Genomic DNA, 18967 nt, shown 5'->3' with positions numbered 1-18967 from the left:
GCCGGAGCTCTGGTACGGTCCGAACCGCGCGAAACGTCGCCACCGATCGTGTCCGGGGGAACGTGCTCTTCTTCGTCCACTCTCCTCTTCGCCCACGCTCTTCTTCGGCGCACGCCGGCCGTCTAACCGCTCCAGCGCCCCGTCGTGCCGCTTGGCGAAACTACAATGCCCCCGAATATTTTTTAGACCCGCGAAGCACTGAACCCGCGAAAGGTGAACCGCGAAGTAGCGAGGGTTCACTGTATGTATAAGACCAAGACCTACAAAAAAGTCTCTTGGAGCAATGAGCTAGGTTTTACAGGAAGTCGGCCATTTTGAATTTACTTAAAAGGGGGCGGGTCACCACAATGGACTTTGTGTAGAAATTATTATTGGGGCCCGAGCAGCGACCGCGGCGAGGTCCCTATTGTTTTTGTAGAAAATATTATTACTTTTATTATTATTATTATTATTAGGGCCTGAGCAGCGACCGCTGCGAAGTCCCTATTGTTTTTGTAGAAATTAGTATTATTATTATTTTTCCGATTGTTCGAACGCATTTTTGACCCCCGAAACATGCACAAAAACTCACCAAACTTGGCAGTCTCATCGGGCATGGCGAAAAATTTGATATTTTTTAACGTCTAATATGAACAGGAAGTGAGTTATGAATTTTTGAAAGTCCGACTTTTGCCCTTTTTTGCATGTTTACAGGGGTCATTCTTTTGCACCCTGATCCTAAAGGCTTCATCTGATTGCCTTAAAGTTCTGTCTGGAGCATCTTAAGACCTGGGACAAACACTGGGGCTAAAATTTTTTGTTTCCGAAATACTATATGACGGGGGCGGGGCTTCAAAGTTTTCACTTAAGATTTCCTTCGCCGCAATGGACAAAATGCTTAATAACTCTCCTGCACATGCTGCTAAAAATCCAAAACTTCACATGTACATAAAGAGTCGGTACCTGAAGACATCTATATGTTTATATTCAGTTATACACCTTGCGCCAATCAATATCAATTTTTACATTTTGACGTACTGCACGGTGCCCTTTTAACGAATCCGATTGAAAATTGGCTAGAAAAGACTCAAGACATTGATCTTACTCTATCCCTATTTTTATGACTTTCCTTCAAAGGGCGTGGCTATTACGGTGCCGCAGATTCTGATTATTCTCCGTGGCAACAAAAGTTCCTGCAAAATGATTCAGATGATCCATCTTCTGGAAATCTTTCACATTTGAGGATATTCAGGCCCTGAAGACGGCTGCCAACTTATTTTTGATCGCAGTGGTAGTGCCACCAACTGGTTAAAACAAATACAAATTATTTTTGTTGATGTTTTTCTCCGGGCAAGTGAACAAAATCTACCTTATATTTGCTCGGATGAGTGTTTAGGCCTTGAGCATGTCACAATACGAAAGTCTTTCGCCTTCTTCAGAGTGTCACATGATGCTGTCTTGTGACCCGTCTTTATCAGCTGATGTTCCATGAGGGCGTGACTTACCTGTCACAAGAATGAAGGCAAGTCACGCCCCCCGCTGTCCGTTCACTCCGCCAAGATGCTGGTCCAGGTGGTAGAGAGGATGAAGGCTCCCTTGTCTCTGTTCATGGTTTTTATGCCTCGCTTGCAGATCTCAATGGCCTCTCTGATCCAGCGCTGTTGTTTGTTCTCTTCTGTGCGGATGACCCTGCCCTTCTCCAGGTCCATGATGTGGTTTTCCCTTTTGCAGTGGTCAGTGATTGCTGATTTGTAATGTTCATGTTGTGCTTGTTCTTTTACTGCTCTGATTTTTTTCATTTTTTTGACAGGTAAGTCACACCCTCATGGAACATCAGCTCAAGACACCATCATGCGACACTCTGAAGAAGGCGAAAGACTCGCCGAAACATGTCAGGTAAAAAATTAACCTAAAACATAATTGTCTGCTTTTAATGAATCAGTCAAATATCAATAATAAGAAGACAAAATGAACCTAATACAAATAAATGAATGCTTAATAACTCCCCTGCACATGCTCCTAAAAATCCAAACCTTCACCTGTAAATAAAACGTCCCGACCTGAAGACATCTTAATGTTATTATTTTGTTATACACACAGTGCCGCCAAGTGGAATCAAAAATTTGTTTTTATTTTAATTTTCACGTACTGCACGGTGCCCTTTTGACGAATCCGACTGAAAATGAGTCAGAAAAGACTCAAGACAATGATCTTACTCTCTGCCGAATTTTGTGACGTTTTGGCAAAAGGCGTGGCTATTAAGGTGCTGAAAAGTCCGATTGTACTCTGTGGCAACAAAAGCAACATGACTCAGATGATCCTATCTTCTCGAAGTTGTACACATTTGAGGATACTTCAGCCCTGAAGACATCTACCAACTTATTTTACATCGTAGTAGTAGCGCCACCAACTGGTAAAAGCTAATACAAGTTATTTTCTTGGATGTTTTTCTCCGTGCAACTCAACAAGGTCGCCCTCATATATGCTCGGATGACTGTTTCGGCCATGAGGATGTCACAATACGAAATTCGTCCTTTTTCATGAAAAGTTGTGGGAGTGGCATTGCACTGTTCGTCAATAAAACAAAGCTGATTATGAGGTTCTAAATATGAACGACAACTCGTAAAACTTTACACACACATCAGGCCGAGCAAATTTATCAATATTTTATACGTTAGTTGTGCAGCTTTTTTGAAATGGCTCGCCATGGCCCTCGAGAAATGTTAAAAAAAGCAGCTCTGGTTGAGTGTTTCACCTCGCTTTTTGTAAATTTTATGGAGTACAGTGAACCCTCGGTTATCGCGGTTAACGGGGACCGAGACCACCCGCGAAAACTGAAAATCCGCGAAGTAGCGGCGCACCTTCAAAAATGCTTAAAAAAATATACAATATATATAATAAATATATATATATATATATATATATATATATATATATACGGGGAGAGAGAGAGTGAAATTCATGTTATAACAAAAAAACCAAATTATTATTAAAACGTATTATTTTTTTATTCCCCAGCCATTCTTTTTGTATTTATTTAATTACTCCGACTTTTACCTGCTGGTACGCCGTCCGGTGTGCCCTGTGAAATGAAAGGTGGCATTCTTTATTTATTTATTCATTTATTCATTCATAACTGACAGCCTCGCGCTCCGCTCGTGCCCGGGCAGAAGAGGTGCTCCAATTTGGCTTAACTGTGACACACGCCCGCCCTCCTCCCCCGGAGCTTCCATTCGGTTAAACTTAGGGGCCGCTTGGCACCGCCCGTGCCCGGGGAAGGTGCTCCTCTTCGGCTTACTGTGACGCGAGCATGCCCTCCTCCTGCGGAGCTTCCATTCGGTTAAACTTAGGGGCCGCTTGGAACCGCCCGTGCCCGGGGAAGGTGCTCCTCTTCGGCTTACTGTGACGCGAGCATGCCCTCCTCCTCCGGAGCTTCCATTCGGTTAAACTTAGGGGCCGCTTGGCACCGCCCGTGCCCGGGGAAGGTGCTCCTCTACGGCTTAACTGCCACGCACGCCGGCCGGAGCTCTGGTACGGTCCGAACCGCGCGAAACGTCGCCACCGATCGTGTCCGGGGGAACGTGCTCTTCTTCGTCCACTCTCCTCTTCGCCCACGCTCTTCTTCGGCGCACGCCGGCCGTCTAACCGCTCCAGCGCCCCGTCGTGCCGCTCGGCGAAACTACAATGCCCCCGAATATTTTTTAGACCCGCGAAGCACTGAACCCGCGAAAGGTGAACCGCGAAGTAGCGAGGGTTCACTGTATGTATAAGACCAAGACCTACAAAAAAGTCTCTTGGAGCAATGAGCTAGGTTTTACAGGAAGTCGGCCATTTTGAATTTACTTAAAAGGGGGCGGGTCACCACAATGGACTTTGTGTAGAAATTATTATTGGGGCCCGAGCAGCGACCGCGGCGAGGTCCCTATTGTTTTTGTAGAAAATATTATTACTTTTATTATTATTATTATTAGGGCCTGAGCAGCGACCGCTGCGAAGTCCCTATTGTTTTTGTAGAAATTATTATTATTATTATTTTTCCGATTGTTCGATCGCATTTTTGACCCCCGAAACATGCACAAAAACTCACCAAACTTGGCAGTCTCATCGGGCATGGCGAAAAATTTGTTATTTTAACGTCTAATATGAACAGGAAGTGAGTTATGAATTTTTGAAAGTCCGACTTTTGCCCTTTTTTGCATGTTTACAGGGGTCATTCTTTTGCACCCTGATCCTAAAGGCTTCATCTGATTGCCTTAAAATTCTGTCTGTAGCATCTGAAGACCTGGGACAAACACTGGGGCTAAAATTTTTTGTTTCCGAAATACTATATGACGGGGGCGGGGCTTCAAAGTTTTCACTTAAGATTTCCTTCGCCGCAATGGACAAAATGCTTAATAACTCTCCTGCACATGCTGCTAAAAATCCAAAACTTCACATGTACATAAAAAGTCTGTACCTGAAGACATCTATATGTTTATATTCAGTTATACACCTTGCGCCAATCAATATCATTTTTTACATTTTGACTTACTGCACGGTGCCCTTTTAACGAATCTGATTGAAAATTGGCTAGAAAAGACTCAAGACATTGATCTTACTCTATCCCTATTTTTGTGACTTTCCTTCGAAGGGCGTGGCTATTACGGTGCCGCAGAGTCTGATTATTCTCCGTGGCAACAAAAGTTCCTGCAAAATGATTCAGATGATCCATCTTCTCGAAATTTTTCACATTTGAGGATATTCAGGCCCTGAAGACGGCTGCCAACTTATTTTTGATCGCATTGGTAGCGCCACCAACTGGTTAAAACAAATACAAATTATTTTCGTTGATGTTTTTCTCCGGGCAGGTGAACAAAATCTACCTTATATTTGCTCGGATGAGTGTTTAGGCCTTGAGCATGTCACAATACGAAAGTCTTTCGCCTTCTTCAGAGTGTCACATGATGCTGTCTTGTGACCCGTCTTTATCAGCTGATGTTCCATGAGGGCGTGACTTACCTGTCACAAGAATGAAGGCAAGTCACGCCCCCGCTGTCCGTTCACTCCGCCAAGATGCTGGTCCAGGTGGTAGAGGATGAAGGCTCCCTTGTCTCTGTTCATGGTTTTTATGCCTCGCTTGCAGATCTCAATGGCCTCTCTGATCCAGCGCTGTTGTTTGTTCTCTTCTGTGCGGATGACCCTGCCCTTCTCCCGGTCCATGATGTAGTTTTCCCTTTTGCAGTGGTCAGTGATTGCTGATTTGTAATGTTCATGTTGTGCTTGTTCTTTTACTGCTCTGATTTTTTTCATTTTTTTGACAGGTAAGTCACACCCTCATGGAACATCAGCTCAAGACACCATCATGCGACACTCTGAAGAAGGCGAAAGACTCGCCGAAAGATGTCAGGTAAAAAATTTACCTAAAACATAATTGTCTGCTTTTAATGAATCAGTCAAATATCAATAATAAGAAGACAAAATGAACCTAATACAAATAAATGAATGCTTAATAACTCCCCTGCACATGCTCCTAAAAATCCAAACCTTCACCTGTAAATAAAACGTCCCGACCTGAAGACATCGTAATGTTATTATTTTGTTATACACACAGTGCCGCCAAGTGGAATCAAAAATTTGTTTTTATTTTAATTTTCACGTACTGCACGGTGCCCTTTTGACGAATCCGACTGAAAATTAGTCAGAAAAGACTCAAGACAATGATCTTACTCTCTGCCGAATTTTGTGACGTTTTGGCAAAAGGCGTGGCTATTAAGGTGCTGAAAAGTCCGATTGTACTCTGTGGCAACAAAAGCTCCGGCAACATGACTCAGATGATCCTATCTTCTCGAAGTTGTACACATTTGAGGATACTTCAGCCCTGAAGACATCTACCAACTTATTTTACATCGTAGTAGTAGCGCCACCAACTGGTAAAAGCTAATACAAGTTATTTTCTTGGATGTTTTTCTCCGTGCAACTCAACAAGGTCGCCCTCATATATGCTCGGATGACTGTTTCGGCCATGAGGATGTCACAATACGAAATTCGTCCTTTTTCGTGAAAAGTTGTGGGAGTGGCATTGCACTGTTCGGCAATAAAACAAAGCTGATTATGAGGTTCTAAATATGAACGACAACTCGTAAAACTTTACACACACATCAGGCCGAGCAAATTTATCAATATTTTATACGTTAGTTGTGCAGCTTTTTTGAAATGGCTCGCCATGGCCCTCGAGAAATGTTAAAAAAAGCAGCTCTGGTTGAGTGTTTCACCTCGCTTTTTGTAAATTTTATGGAGTACAGTGAACCCTCGGTTATCGCGGTTAATGGGGACCGAGACCACCCGCGAAAACTGAAAATCCGCGAAGTAGCGGCGCACCTTCAAAAATGCTTAAAAAAAATATACAATATATATAATAAATATATATATATATATATATATATATATATATATATATATATATATATATATATATATATATATATATATACGGGGAGAGAGAGAGTGAAATTCATGTTATAACAAAAAAACCAAATTATTATTAAAACGTATTATTTTTTTATTCCCCAGCCATTCTTTTTGTATTTATTTAATTACTCCGACTTTTACCTGCTGGTACGCCGTCCGGTGTGCCCTGTGAAATGAAAGGTGGCATTCTTTATTTATTTATTCATTTATTCATTCATAACTGACAGCCTCGCGCTCCGCTCGTGCCCGGGCAGAAGAGGTGCTCCAATTTGGCTTAACTGTGACACACGCCCGCCCTCCTCCCCCGGAGCTTCCATTCGGTTAAACTTAGGGGCCGCTTGGCACCGCCCGTGCCCGGGGAAGGTGCTCCTCTTCGGCTTACTGTGACGCGAGCATGCCCTCCTCCTCCGGAGCTTCCATTCGGTTAAACTTAGGGGCCGCTTGGAACCGCCCGTGCCCGGGGAAGGGGCTCCTCTACGGCTTAACTGCCACGCACGCTGGCCGGAGCTCTGGTACGGTCCGAACCGCGCGAAACGTCGCCACCGATCGTGTCCGGGGGAACGTGCTCTTCTTCGTCCACTCTCCTCTTCGCCCACGCTCTTCTTCGGCGCACGCCGGCCGTCTAACCGCTCCAGCGCCCCGTTGTGTTGCTCGGCGAAACTACAATGCCCCCGAATATTTTTTAGACCCGCGAAGCACTGAACCCGCGAAAGGTGAACCGCGAAGTAGCGAGGGTTCACTGTATGTATAAGACCAAGACCTACAAAATAGTCTCTTGGAGCAATGAGCTAGGTTTTACAGGAAGTCGGCCATTTTGAATTTACTTAAAAGGGGGCGGGTCACCACAATGGACTTTGTGTAGAAATTATTATTGGGGCCCGAGCAGCGACCGCGGCGAGGTCCCTATTGTTTTTGTAGAAATTGTTATTAGGGCCCGAGCTGCGACGGCTGCGAGGTCCCTATTGTTTTTGTAGAAAATATTATTACTTTTATTATTATTATTATTATTATTATTATTAGGGCCTGAGCAGCGACCACCTTGCACCACCCAGTGGTGACAAAAATTATAATTTTTTACATTTTGACGTACTGCACGGTGCCCTTTTAACGAATCTGATTGAAAATTGGCCAAAAATGACTTTAGACATTGATCTTGTTGAATCCTTTTGGGCAATTTATCGATACTCATAGTGGTGTCTTTGAAAAAGGTACCGATGACGCGCTGGTCCAATGATCAGCATCTCGGTTTTATCTGAGTTAAGACGCAAAAAATTGAAAGACATTCATAGTTTAATTTCGGCAAGGCATGCCTCTAATTTATAGCAATCACACGGATTCGTTATATCCAACGGCATGTATAATTGCGTATCATCAGCATAGTGTCCCCCAAAATGGGTCTGATATCACGATAGCTCGAGGGTATTTTGAAATGATTATTTTAAAATCAGTGTTGATGACAATGAAATGTGCATATTTCAGGTGTTTTTTTTTTTATTGTGAAATTACACCAGATTTTGATGGGACCACTTTTGATGAACAGCTGGGGTCGTCGAGTGTCCAACAAAACTAGTCTGGTATTACGACAGCTCCAGCTCTTTTATTTTAAAATGCCTCCTTACATTTTGATGGGACTACTTTTGGTGGAAAGCTGTGTTGTCTAGTGTCCTCCAAACCTGGTTTGGTATTACCATAGCTAGAGGATATTTTTTAATGAAATTTTAAAGTCAGGCATGATGACAGTGAAATGTGCAGATTTCAGGCAACTTTTAGTTTGAAATTACAAATTAGATTTCAATGGGACCACTTTTTATGGACAGCTGGGGTAGTCTCGTGTCCCACAAAACTGGTCTGGTATCACGAAAGCTCGAGCTATGTTTTTTTTTAACTCAGTGGTGATGACCGTGAAATAAGCGAATTTCAGGCTACTTTTATTTTGAAGTGCCACATCACATTTTGATGTGACCACTTTTGGTGGACAGCCGGTGTGGTCTAGTATCCCCAGTCCTGGTTTGGTATCACGATAGTTTGAGGATATTTTTTAAAGATTTTTCTTTTAAATCAGTGTTGATCACAGTGCATATTTCAGGTGATTTTTTTATTTTGAAATGCCACATCAAATTTTGAAGTGACCACTTTTTGTGGACAACTGGGGTGGTCTGGTGTCCCGCAGAACTCGTCTGGTATCACGATAGCTTGAGGATTTTGTAATGATTTTAATTTTTTTAATCATTGGTGACGACAGACAAATAAGCAAATTTTCACGCTTTTATTTTTAAATATCCAATCAGATTTTGATGGGACCACATTTGTTTTTCCGGTTCCGTCGCCACGCGAGTGGCTACCTGCTAGAGCAGCACGGCTCACTATTTGAGCCTTTTTCGCGTGTTTTTCCCTTTACCCAGTTTTATTTATTTTACCTCATCGCAGCAATGGACATCCAAATTGCGGTGGTTTTATTGCTGCTGAGGGCTGTTTTTTGCGTGATCGTGTCCGGAGATGTCACTGGGAGCTACGGATCAATCGTTTACACAAGAGATCAGCTGTTAGCACTTCGTGCTAACCCCGTGCCGACTCCCGGAGCGAGACCCGATATCCCCCACGAGTTGAGGAGGAAGAGACGGGGGATGTCGCGCGGGGGCGAAACGCCAGGCAAAGAGGAGGCGTGACCACCCCGTCCTCCCGTCCGTTTTTATGGGAAATGTTAGATACCTTCCCAAGAAAATGGACGAGCTAACAGCGCTAACGCGGCACGAGAGGAACTTCCAATGAGCTAGCTTGCTGATGTTCACGGATTCATGGCTAACAGAGCTAACGCCGGACACCGTTGTGGAATTTGACGGCTTCCAAATACTACTTGCGGACAGGACACTGGAAAGCGGTAAGAGGAAAGAGGAGGGCTGGCTGTGTTTGTTAATGATAGATAGTGTAACCCTAGGCACATCACAGCTAAGGAGCAACTTTCCAGTCGGGACAATGAGCTGCTAGCTGTTAGCATGCGTCCATACTTGACAAGCATCGCGAGTTAACAAGGACGCGCACGTAACAGGTGCGTGAGTAAACTGCTTAAAACTTTGATCGTCATTCGGCTGACCTACAAATTGAGACGCTACAGTCAGTTTGACGTTTTTGTTTGCTTCATTGTGGATTGACATGGAGGAACAAGACAGTGGAAAGCGGACATTAAAAATGACGGAGAAAAGCTGTAGAAGATCACAAGCCTAAACGGATGCAGGCACGCAGCTGCAAATTTGCTCAATTGACCTCCATGCAACGTCAAATTGAACAATTGATGGAGGATGATGCAAATGTTGACGCTGTAAAAAACTGAGGTTCGTGTTTGCTTTAGCGGCATGGAGCAAGAATTTGTGGACCTCAATTCCGGTCTGCAAAATTTAAAGACTGAAGAGGATTTTGCCGATGACCAAAATAACTGGTTTGATCCAAAAAATGTAATTAATGGAAATGTGAGCAATGGAAGAAGGACGTTTTGAAACGTGCAGAGGAAGGATGCAATAAACAAATATCACCTGCTGATAGTAGATCTGCATCAACTAACTACACCCATAGAAGTAGAAGTAAAGAATCTAACAGACAGAAGCTCACTTCTGTCAACGTCTTCAATTAAATTAAAGGCTCAAATGGAACGAGCATGTTTAAAGGCAAAGGCTGCTGATTTACAACAAAGGTTGGCACTTGAGCAAGAAGAAGCTGCAATTAAAGCAAAGAAGGAAATGCATGCAATGCAAACGGCACTCCCTGAGTCTGATGCTAAATTGGATGTCTTGAGAAGATATGAAAATACCCAGGAGGATGGTATCCACATTCCTGATGAGTGTGTTACAATTTAAACAAGGAAAAACATTCAATTACCATCACAGCCTATCAGAGCAACAAGCAGTGTTGACCTGAAATGCTCCCACTTCGACTATTCCAATGGCTAGATTTCCACATCAGACAGAAAGTAGAGAACAACAGGGACATGTGCTTGATGGCCTTTGCCACGCAATCTCACAGCAAGCCAGTGTCGCAGAATACTTAGCAAAGAGTCAAAAAGCATCGCTTCTTCCCGAACTTTCCATTCCTACGTTTTACAGGCGACCCTCTGCATTATAAAACCTGTATAGGTGCCATTGAACATGGGATTGAAGGCCGTACAAGTGATAACCGTGATCATCTTCAATTTTAGCTGCAGTATACTAGTGAACAACCACATGAGTTGGTGAAGAGCTGCATCCATATGGAACCTCTGACAGGATATACCAAAGCAAAACAAATCTTGAAGGAGTTTTATGGTGATGACTTCATGATAGCAGAAGCATATTTAAAGGAAGCCATGGATTGGCCAACAATCAAGTCTGAAGATGGTGTTGCACTTCAGTCTTTCACATTATTCCTTATGGGCTGTTCGAACATAATGGCAGATGTTAATTACATGGAGGACTTGGACAACATGGCTAATATAAAGGCATTGGCAAACAAACTTCCATACAGACTTATAGAATCTTGGAGAAAATTTGCCTGCAATCTCCAAGAAAGAACAAATAGAAGAGTGAAGTTTAAGGATTTTGTTGACAAGCACGAAAGATTTCTATAAAACAGAAAACAAAATCACAACACACAGAAACAACAAAATCAAAGAAAGTCTTCACAACAGTCATTGTGCCCGCCAAGATGGAAAACAACAAAACCACCACGCCAAAGGCAGAACCTGTTTCAGTGGATGCTATTGCCAAACCATGTGCTAATTGTAATGGAGAGCAACACAGTCTCACAATTGGTAAGGAATTTAGGAGAAAGCATCACAAGGATAAGATTGACTTCTTGAGGAGCAAGGGTCTGTGTTTTGCATGTTTGATGCACGGTCGCATTAGCAGTTGCTGGAAACAAAAGCTTCAATGTCAAGAATGCTCTAGACTGCATCCTACAGCACTACACATTGTCCATAAACTTCTGCAAAGAAACAGCCTAAGACGATTGTGAATAGCAGTACCTATTAAGCGCCCTCGTACAAACAACAGAAACCTGGGGTGTCACTGGGGCCTGTAAATAGGACTGCATCCTTTCAATAATTCCGGTATGGGTCAAGGCACAAAAAGGAACCAAGACAGTGGCGACTTACTGTCCGGTTTAAAAATGCCCTGACGCCTTTTTTAGACTGAAATAACTTACTAAAGTTTTCGTTTTGTGCCATTCAGAATGGGAGAGGGAGCCAGGAGGTGAAACAGCCGTCTTGCCAGTTCAATCCCGCACACCCTCTGACTCTCACCCTCCGTTCTGCCTTTTTATTGAAACTAACTCATCAATAACTAATCACCAGAAGACAGAAAAGCATCAACAACTAATCACCAAGAGACAGAAAACATCAATAACTCACGGTATAAAGGTCAGTTTAACTAAAGCATCAATAACTAATCACCAGGGACTCCAGCAGGCAGAAAATCATAACCCAAGGTCAGTTTAACTAAACACATCTTCAGGATACGGTGTCTGTGTGTGTGTGTGTTAAAATAACAAGTAAGTGTCTCTGTGTGTGTTCAACATTAATGAGTGTATAAAAACATGATTATGAATACACAAACTGATTACCTATCCTCAGCCCATCTTACATTTCCCCCCTGTTGTGGATTTAAAAATCATGTCCTTACGGCTTTAAGACAGATCATCATAATGAAATCATACAACAGTGTGATCATCAGTGGAGGAGCGAAAACCTCACATTAGGGAAAAATTCCCCTCCTCCCTTCCGGCGTAGAATGAGATCCTCATAATTTGATGACCATCAGGGAATAAAACTTGTCCCTGGGGTGACTTGGTGGAGGCCCTTGCCTCGTTGTAGGAGAGATAAGATAAGATAAGATAAGATAAGATGTCCTTTATTAGTCCCACAATGGGGAAATTTGAGGTGTTACAGCAGCAAAGATATAGATCACACAGAGTCGGCGGCGTAATGTAGCCGTTAATGTATAACATTAGCAGCAGACATTCAGAAAAAGCATGCAAATATACACAGTATAAACGTATCTAAGTGTAAGGAAACACTCCTAATGTTTGTCCATTATACGGAGGGGGAAACGCTGTAATGATAAAAACTACTGAATGATTGAAAATACTGCAATCATAAAAATATTCCAATGATAAAAGTACTGTAATGGTAAGAGTACTGAAATGATAGAAAAGTACTGCATGATAGAAAATACTGCAATGGTAAAAGTACTGTAATAGTAAAAGTACTGCAACGATAGAAAAATACTGCAATGATGAAAGTACTGCAATGGTAAAAGTACTGCAATGGTAAAAGTACTGTAATAGTAAAAGTACCGCAATGATAGAAAAATACTGCAATGATAAAAGTACTGCAATGATAAAAGTACTGTAATAGTGAACATCCTGCAGTGGTAGAAATACTACAGTGATAGAAGTATTGTAATAAGAATACTGTAATGGTAAACAAAATACATCATTGGTCAATATTTAAGTACACCCTTGGCTGAAAGTACAGTAGTAGTTAATATTGCATCCTAGGACTGCACAATTGCACTAATGCCCTCCCGTTTGTAGGCCTGACCCAATGTTCTTGTTAAAAAGTCTGACAGCAGTTGGCAGGAAGGAGCGGCGAAATCTCTCTTTGGTACAGCGAGGGTGTAAAAGTCTGTCACTGAAGGAGCTGTAAAGTGTTCTCAGAGTGTCATTGAATGGGTGGGCTGGTTTGTCCAGCATTGATGACAGTTTTGCCGTCATCCTTCTGCCCCCCACTGAGTCCACAGAGTCCAGGGAGCAGCCCAGGACAGAGCTGGCCCTCCTCACCAGTTTGTCCAGTCTCTTTTTGTCTCGGCCCGAGATGCCTCCTGCCCAGGAGACCACTCCATAGAAGATGACTGATGAAACCACCGAGTCATAGAAGTTCCTGAGGAGTGTTCCCCGAACGCCAAAGGACCTCAGCCGCCTGAGTAGGAAGAGTCTGCTCTGACCCTTCCTATAGAGAGCGTCTGTGTTGTCGCTCCAGTCCAGTTTATTGTTCAGATGAACACCCAGGTACTTGTAAGTTGAGACCCTCTCAACGTCTGTTCCCTGGATATTCACTGGTGCAGGTGGAGAGTGCCGACGCTTGCGGAAATCCACCACCAGCTCTTTGGATTTCCCAGCGTTGATTTGGAGGCGGTTCTGCTGACACCAGTCCACGAACCCCTGCGTAACCCCTCTGTACTCCCGATCGTCATCGTCAGTGATGAGGCCGACAATCGCAGAGTCATCAGAGAACTTCTGCAGGTGACAGGTTGTGGAATTGTATTTGTAGTCCGAGGTGTAGAGGGTGAACAGGAAGGGAGCCAGCACAGTTCCCTGCGGCGCTCCCGTGCTGCAGAGGAGCACGTCAGACACACAGTCCTGTGTTCTCACGTACTGTGGCCGGTTTGTGAGGTAGTTGTGAATCCATGTGATGAGGTGGTGGGCCACTCCCGCCTGCTCCAGCTTGTCTCCCAATAAGGCGGGCTGGATGGTGTTGAAAGCACTTGAGAAATCAAAGAACATGATCCTCACCGTGCCCCCCGCCTTCTCCAGGTGGAAGAGTGAAGTGTGGAGCAGGTAGATGATGGCATCATCCACATTGATGCCAGGCTGGTATGCAAATTGGAGTGGGTCCATTGAGGAGCTGACCAGGGGGCGCAGATGGACGAGGACCAGTCTCTCCAGGGTCTTCATCAGATGAGACGTCAGCGCCACTGGTCTGAAGTTGTTGAGCTCCTTCGGATGGGGTGTCTTTGGAACCGGAACCAGGCAGGATGTTTTCCACAGCTGGGGGACTCTGCCCAGCTTCAAGCTCAGGTTGAACATGTGCTGGACGATTCCACACAGCTGGTCTGCGCAGGATTTGAGGAGCTGGGAGCTGGTCCCATCTGGGCCTGCCGCCTTCCTCGCCTTCATCTTCCTCAGCTGGTTCTTCACCTGAGATGTTGTGAGGAACAAGGCTGAGCAGGAGGAAGTGGTGGTTGTCTGATGAGGCTGGGAACTGGAGCCTGTGGAGAGAGAGAGGGGCGAGAGAGGGGGAGAGAGGGTCTTGTTCGCAGTGGCAGGAGGGGTGGGTGGGGGCTGCATCAGGGAAGCCTGAGCGGGGTCAGACATTTGATCAAACCTATTGAAAAATAGGTTCAACTCATTTGCCCACTGAAGCCCCCCCCCCCCTTCTGCGTCTTACCTGCTTGTCCGTGGCCTGAGATGGTCTTCAGGCCCCTCCAGACATCCCTGGCATTGTTCCGCTGCAGTTGTTCTTCCATCCGCATCCTGTAGGACAGCCGTCCTTACCTCCCGGATCTTCGTGTATGGTGTGTGTGTGTGTGCACGTGTGAGGACAGGGGCAAGAAGTCCATGTGTTTTTACGTTTCAGTGTCCAGTTTGAGTTCGTCATTCTCAACATTAATCAGGTTGTAATGGTACATTTGGGCAACAAACCTACGATTAACCATCGTCTTTGTCATAAAAATAATGCAACATGAACAGACTACACATAACAAAATGAAAACTATAATTATCCCTATATATTGTTTTTTAAATTCTTCATAGTGGTCATAACATCAATAATTGTTTCATTTTTATTAAAAATTTAAATGCAGTAATGTACTCCAATCAAGGCTGATATTCCTTTATGTACGTCATTAATTTCCAAACAATATCTAATCTTTTTGTTCTGTGGCTTCAACATATTTATCATCTCATCAATATTAGCACCACAGAGTACTGAGTTTCGAGATCCTCACAATAGTCGTTCTCAAAATGATATTTTATTTTTATCAATTTAGCTTTGTTAAGGTAAGATATTTTATTGACAATCTAACATTAATATGCAAAGAACATGTACATTAGTACGAAATGTAAAAGAAAATTGTGGTGGGGGGGTGCGAATTGTTTTCTTCTTGGTAGGGGGGGCATGACAGGAAATAATTGAGAACCACTGGTCTAGTCACACACCAGCTCGGGTTCATTCCCTACCAGAGAAATGACATTCCATGTCCCCAGAGCTAGGCGCTTTATGTTGCCGGGGATTGGACTGCCTTTGACTGCCTCCTAGCTCAAAGGAAACCCAAATTCTTTGGTCCCGCCCACTGGTAGTGAGCCGAAGCCCTTGTATTAAATAATAAATAAATACATAAAATAAAAAAATTAATAAATTTAAAAAACGGACCGATCCACTGCTTGGGTTAGTTTGACCCACCTTGAGATCCGTTCCCACTCAGTGACAGTGTCTACAAGCCACTGCCACCAGGCCAGTGAACCCAACGTCCAGGCAGTGACAAAAAACGTGATCAAATTACATTGCTCATTATAAGGTGTTTGTGAGACGCTCTTTGTATGTTTCCTCAATTAAGACCTGTTTTCCATTGGTGTATTTGAAAAAAGTGGTAAACCTGTTAAATTCACTACAAAACGTTAAGAAGATGAAAGTAATGTTTGAAGGAATATTATTTTTCTATCGACGTGCCGGCGGGCGGGCACAGATAGAGAGTGATAAAGCAGCACCACCCGCGCGGGGCGTGCTGACGAAAAGGCAAGCGCTCCTCCTCTCATCGCGTCCTTATTAAGACAGAAAAAAGACGCTGTTGAATTTGACCTATTCGCAGTTCGAGCAGGTGCTTAACGCTGGAGAATATCACCACTTCGAAGTTCGAACTGCTGTTGAAACGGAGAGGTAAGTGTTTTTCGTTGGGTTTTTTTCAAAACATGCGTCGAGTGCATTTGTTCATAGTTAGAGATAGTTGTGTGGAAAACACTATACAAAGTAGCACCATGGATGTGGGCCTACAACACTGGCCTAGCAAACATGTGCTCCTACATCGACATAATTGACGAGCTCCAGTTAAGCATTGAATAATTATAAAACGTCATGGTGCTTTTACTCATTTAAAGAACTAAACCGACGCGTATTGTCATCCGGTGGTCAGGTTTGCATTGAATGTGAGCACGAGGGACGCTAGCTTGTTGCGTTAGCTTTGCGGAGCTAACAGCTTGCACTTTTGTTATAGAACCACAGAATGCAAGTACCATGATAATTTCTGTCATTAATTTTTGTGTAAGACACGATGTTCACTGGTTAATTACATGATTCTTAAAGCAAAGGTTACTGTGAATGCAATTTTGGTAAGATTTTTGTAGTCACACTGCATAAATCTGTCTGTGTCTGTTGTTTAAACTTCAATATAAACTATTATGGTTGAAATCGTTAATTGGGATGGAGGAATTGATATTTTTTTAATTTATAATTTATTTTTCTTACACTGATATTGTTAAAACTCCATTTAGCCCATAGTATTAATAATTCTCAACACAATACTGTCTTTTTTCTTTATAGAATAAACAATGCCTTCCCTGAGATGCAGGAAGTCCCCAAAGCAGGATACTATTGAACATGCAGTCAAGGGTCTGGACAAGACTGCAGAGTTAGAAGCGAAGTATATAAACTAATTTAAAGGTATGATGTTAACGCTTTTGCTAAGATATATTATTGTTTTCTGATAACCAAGCTGACATCGTTTTTTAAGTGGTTATTTTACATTAAGAGTGTCTTGACCTTTTCTTTTGCCACTTTTGTCAGTTTCAAGTTATTTCAGTGAGTGTGAAACCTGATGGTAGGAGTTCTATCTAAATTAAGGCTGTACTTGATGACGCCCTCCGGCATTTTTATACCACAATAGACCGGTGAACAAGTCCGATATTGATAGTCTAGTGTAAAGCACGTAATACGTCACAGAGATCACGTGACGCGATCCAATATGACTGTGTACAGTGTATGTCATTGTTTTGAAACTAAATAATCTTAAAGTTTTTTTTTTACGTAACCAGGTGCAATTGACATTTGTACTTTCAGTCCTAATACATACTGGCTAATGCAATGCTGGAAAATGAATTTTGGCTGGTCTGTTCCTTTAAAATCATAAAGAAGGGCTCTGCTCTATCCCTCACAAGAAGCAATGTTTCAAACCACCCTACATTAGTATAGTGGCCCAAATGAATATGATGACTCCTTATTTGTGTGCTTAAAAATATGACGAAGCTAACTTGATTTCCCTGTTAACTAGGTCGAGGAGTATTTACCAAGGCCCCTTTCAGGAAAGACGACTTTATTCTTTATTATGGAGTACAGAGGAAAATTGATAGATTCTGATGAATCTCAACGCAGGAAGATGGATGGAAGAGGCACTGTCTTTTTGTTTGACTTCCGCCGGCAAGAAAAAACTTGGAGGTGAGGCAAAGATTGAGATGTTATCTTATTTTTGTTTTTATTTAAAAAAATAAACACATACTCATCCCATAAGTGTTAGGGGAAAAATCATTCTCTAAGCAAAAATGTATAATTACTTTTATTCATGCGTTGAATCTGTACAAATGAAAATATAGATCATGAAGTCTCAAAGACAAGCTGTTAATAGGGTCTGATTCCAATAGAAATTTCTTGTATGATTTGATTTAGATTTAAAAATTGTGGATTTCCTATTTTTATGTTTTGTGTACACAAGATTGTCTCAAAGATTAATTTCTGACATTGATTGAATAATTGTTTTTTTTTTTTTTAATCTATTTTAAGTGTTGATGCAGCTCAAGAAGATGGCAGTCTGGGAAGACTGGTTAATGATGACCACATGCACCCCAACTGTAAAATGAAGAAGATGACAACAGAGGACAGACCACACCTCTGTCTGTTTGCGCTCCGAGACATTGATGTTGGCGAAGAAATAACTTAAGACTATGGACCAGCTGGCCTTGGAGAACACAGGTTTGTAAGATGCATCTTTAAGTACAATAACAGAGCCCACTTGTGGTGTTCTGGTGATGTAGTTTCCAATTAGTTTGGCAATCTAATAAATGTATGTGAAGTTTCTATGGAAGTTGAACATGATGACTGACTGGGGGAGTTCTCCATTGTCCACTATCTGTAATTCAAATTTGTGGGTCTGAGTCAAAGTTTGGCTCTGCAGGAACAACGAACTGGTCAGGGAGTGACAGTATTACAAAGTTCTGCGTTACTCCTTTCTGGGCGGTGGCCCTGTTAGGCCATCATATGCCATATTGCAAATATCCCCATTGTGGGACTAATTAAGGACATCTTTATGTTGTGGTTTCCCTACCAGAACCAGCACCAACCCTGTATATTCATGATATAAAACACTGTTTCAATTTGATATTTAGCCTTTCTATACTGTAAAAATAGAAGACCCCAGGCTTTCCTGCGCGCCCTTGCCCAATTGGTGGTGTTCAGGAGACAACCTGGGACTGAAATATCAGTCACAACCAGTGTTGTTTTCGTCACTGATGACTATGACGAAAATACTTCGTTAACGCCCCTTTTTTAATGACGATGACAAGCTATACGAGGTTCTTTTATGACGAAAACATGACGTGATGTACATGAATTTTTTTCGTTGACTAGACAAAATTGTTAGCATGTGGTTCATAAATTATTTTATGTTGCTTTTAGTGAAATAAAGCCACAACAGTTGCCCAACAAAATGTTTTGCTTCTCTGCTTATTTTGGAGCAGTGAGTATTGATTCCAC

At 42.7% G+C, this 18967-nt stretch overlaps 1 protein-coding gene across 4 annotated transcripts in view; it reads left to right on the top strand.

The window, feature by feature from the left end:
* Positions 1 to 1620: 1620 nt before the first annotated feature.
* The window catches only part of LOC148315584 (uncharacterized), a 29731-nt gene continuing 12384 nt past the window's right edge, over positions 1621 to 18967 (top strand). For 3 of the 4 annotated variants that reach the window (XM_088287459.1, XM_088287460.1, XM_088287461.1), the window contains exons 1-4: positions 1621 to 1712; positions 1790 to 1875; positions 5102 to 5202; positions 5280 to 5365. In XM_088287459.1, coding sequence (XP_088143585.1) covers positions 1869 to 1875; positions 5102 to 5202; positions 5280 to 5365 — 194 coding nt within the window. In that variant the 5' untranslated portion in view covers positions 1621 to 1712; positions 1790 to 1868. Of the gene's footprint in view, positions 1713 to 1789; positions 1876 to 5101; positions 5203 to 5279; positions 5366 to 16037; positions 16106 to 16765; positions 16886 to 17492; positions 17657 to 17998; positions 18188 to 18967 lie in introns of all 4 variants that reach the window. The other variant, XM_088287462.1, reaches the window with a different exon arrangement.

This window comes from Idiotropiscis lumnitzeri, unplaced genomic scaffold (genome assembly GCF_059441095.1).
Source record: "Idiotropiscis lumnitzeri isolate Australia: NSW breed Sydney's pygmy pipehorse unplaced genomic scaffold, RoL_Ilum_1.0 HiC_scaffold_90, whole genome shotgun sequence".
Lineage (NCBI taxonomy): Eukaryota > Metazoa > Chordata > Actinopteri > Syngnathiformes > Syngnathidae > Idiotropiscis > Idiotropiscis lumnitzeri.
This window is presented reverse-complemented; position numbering and strand designations above follow the sequence as displayed.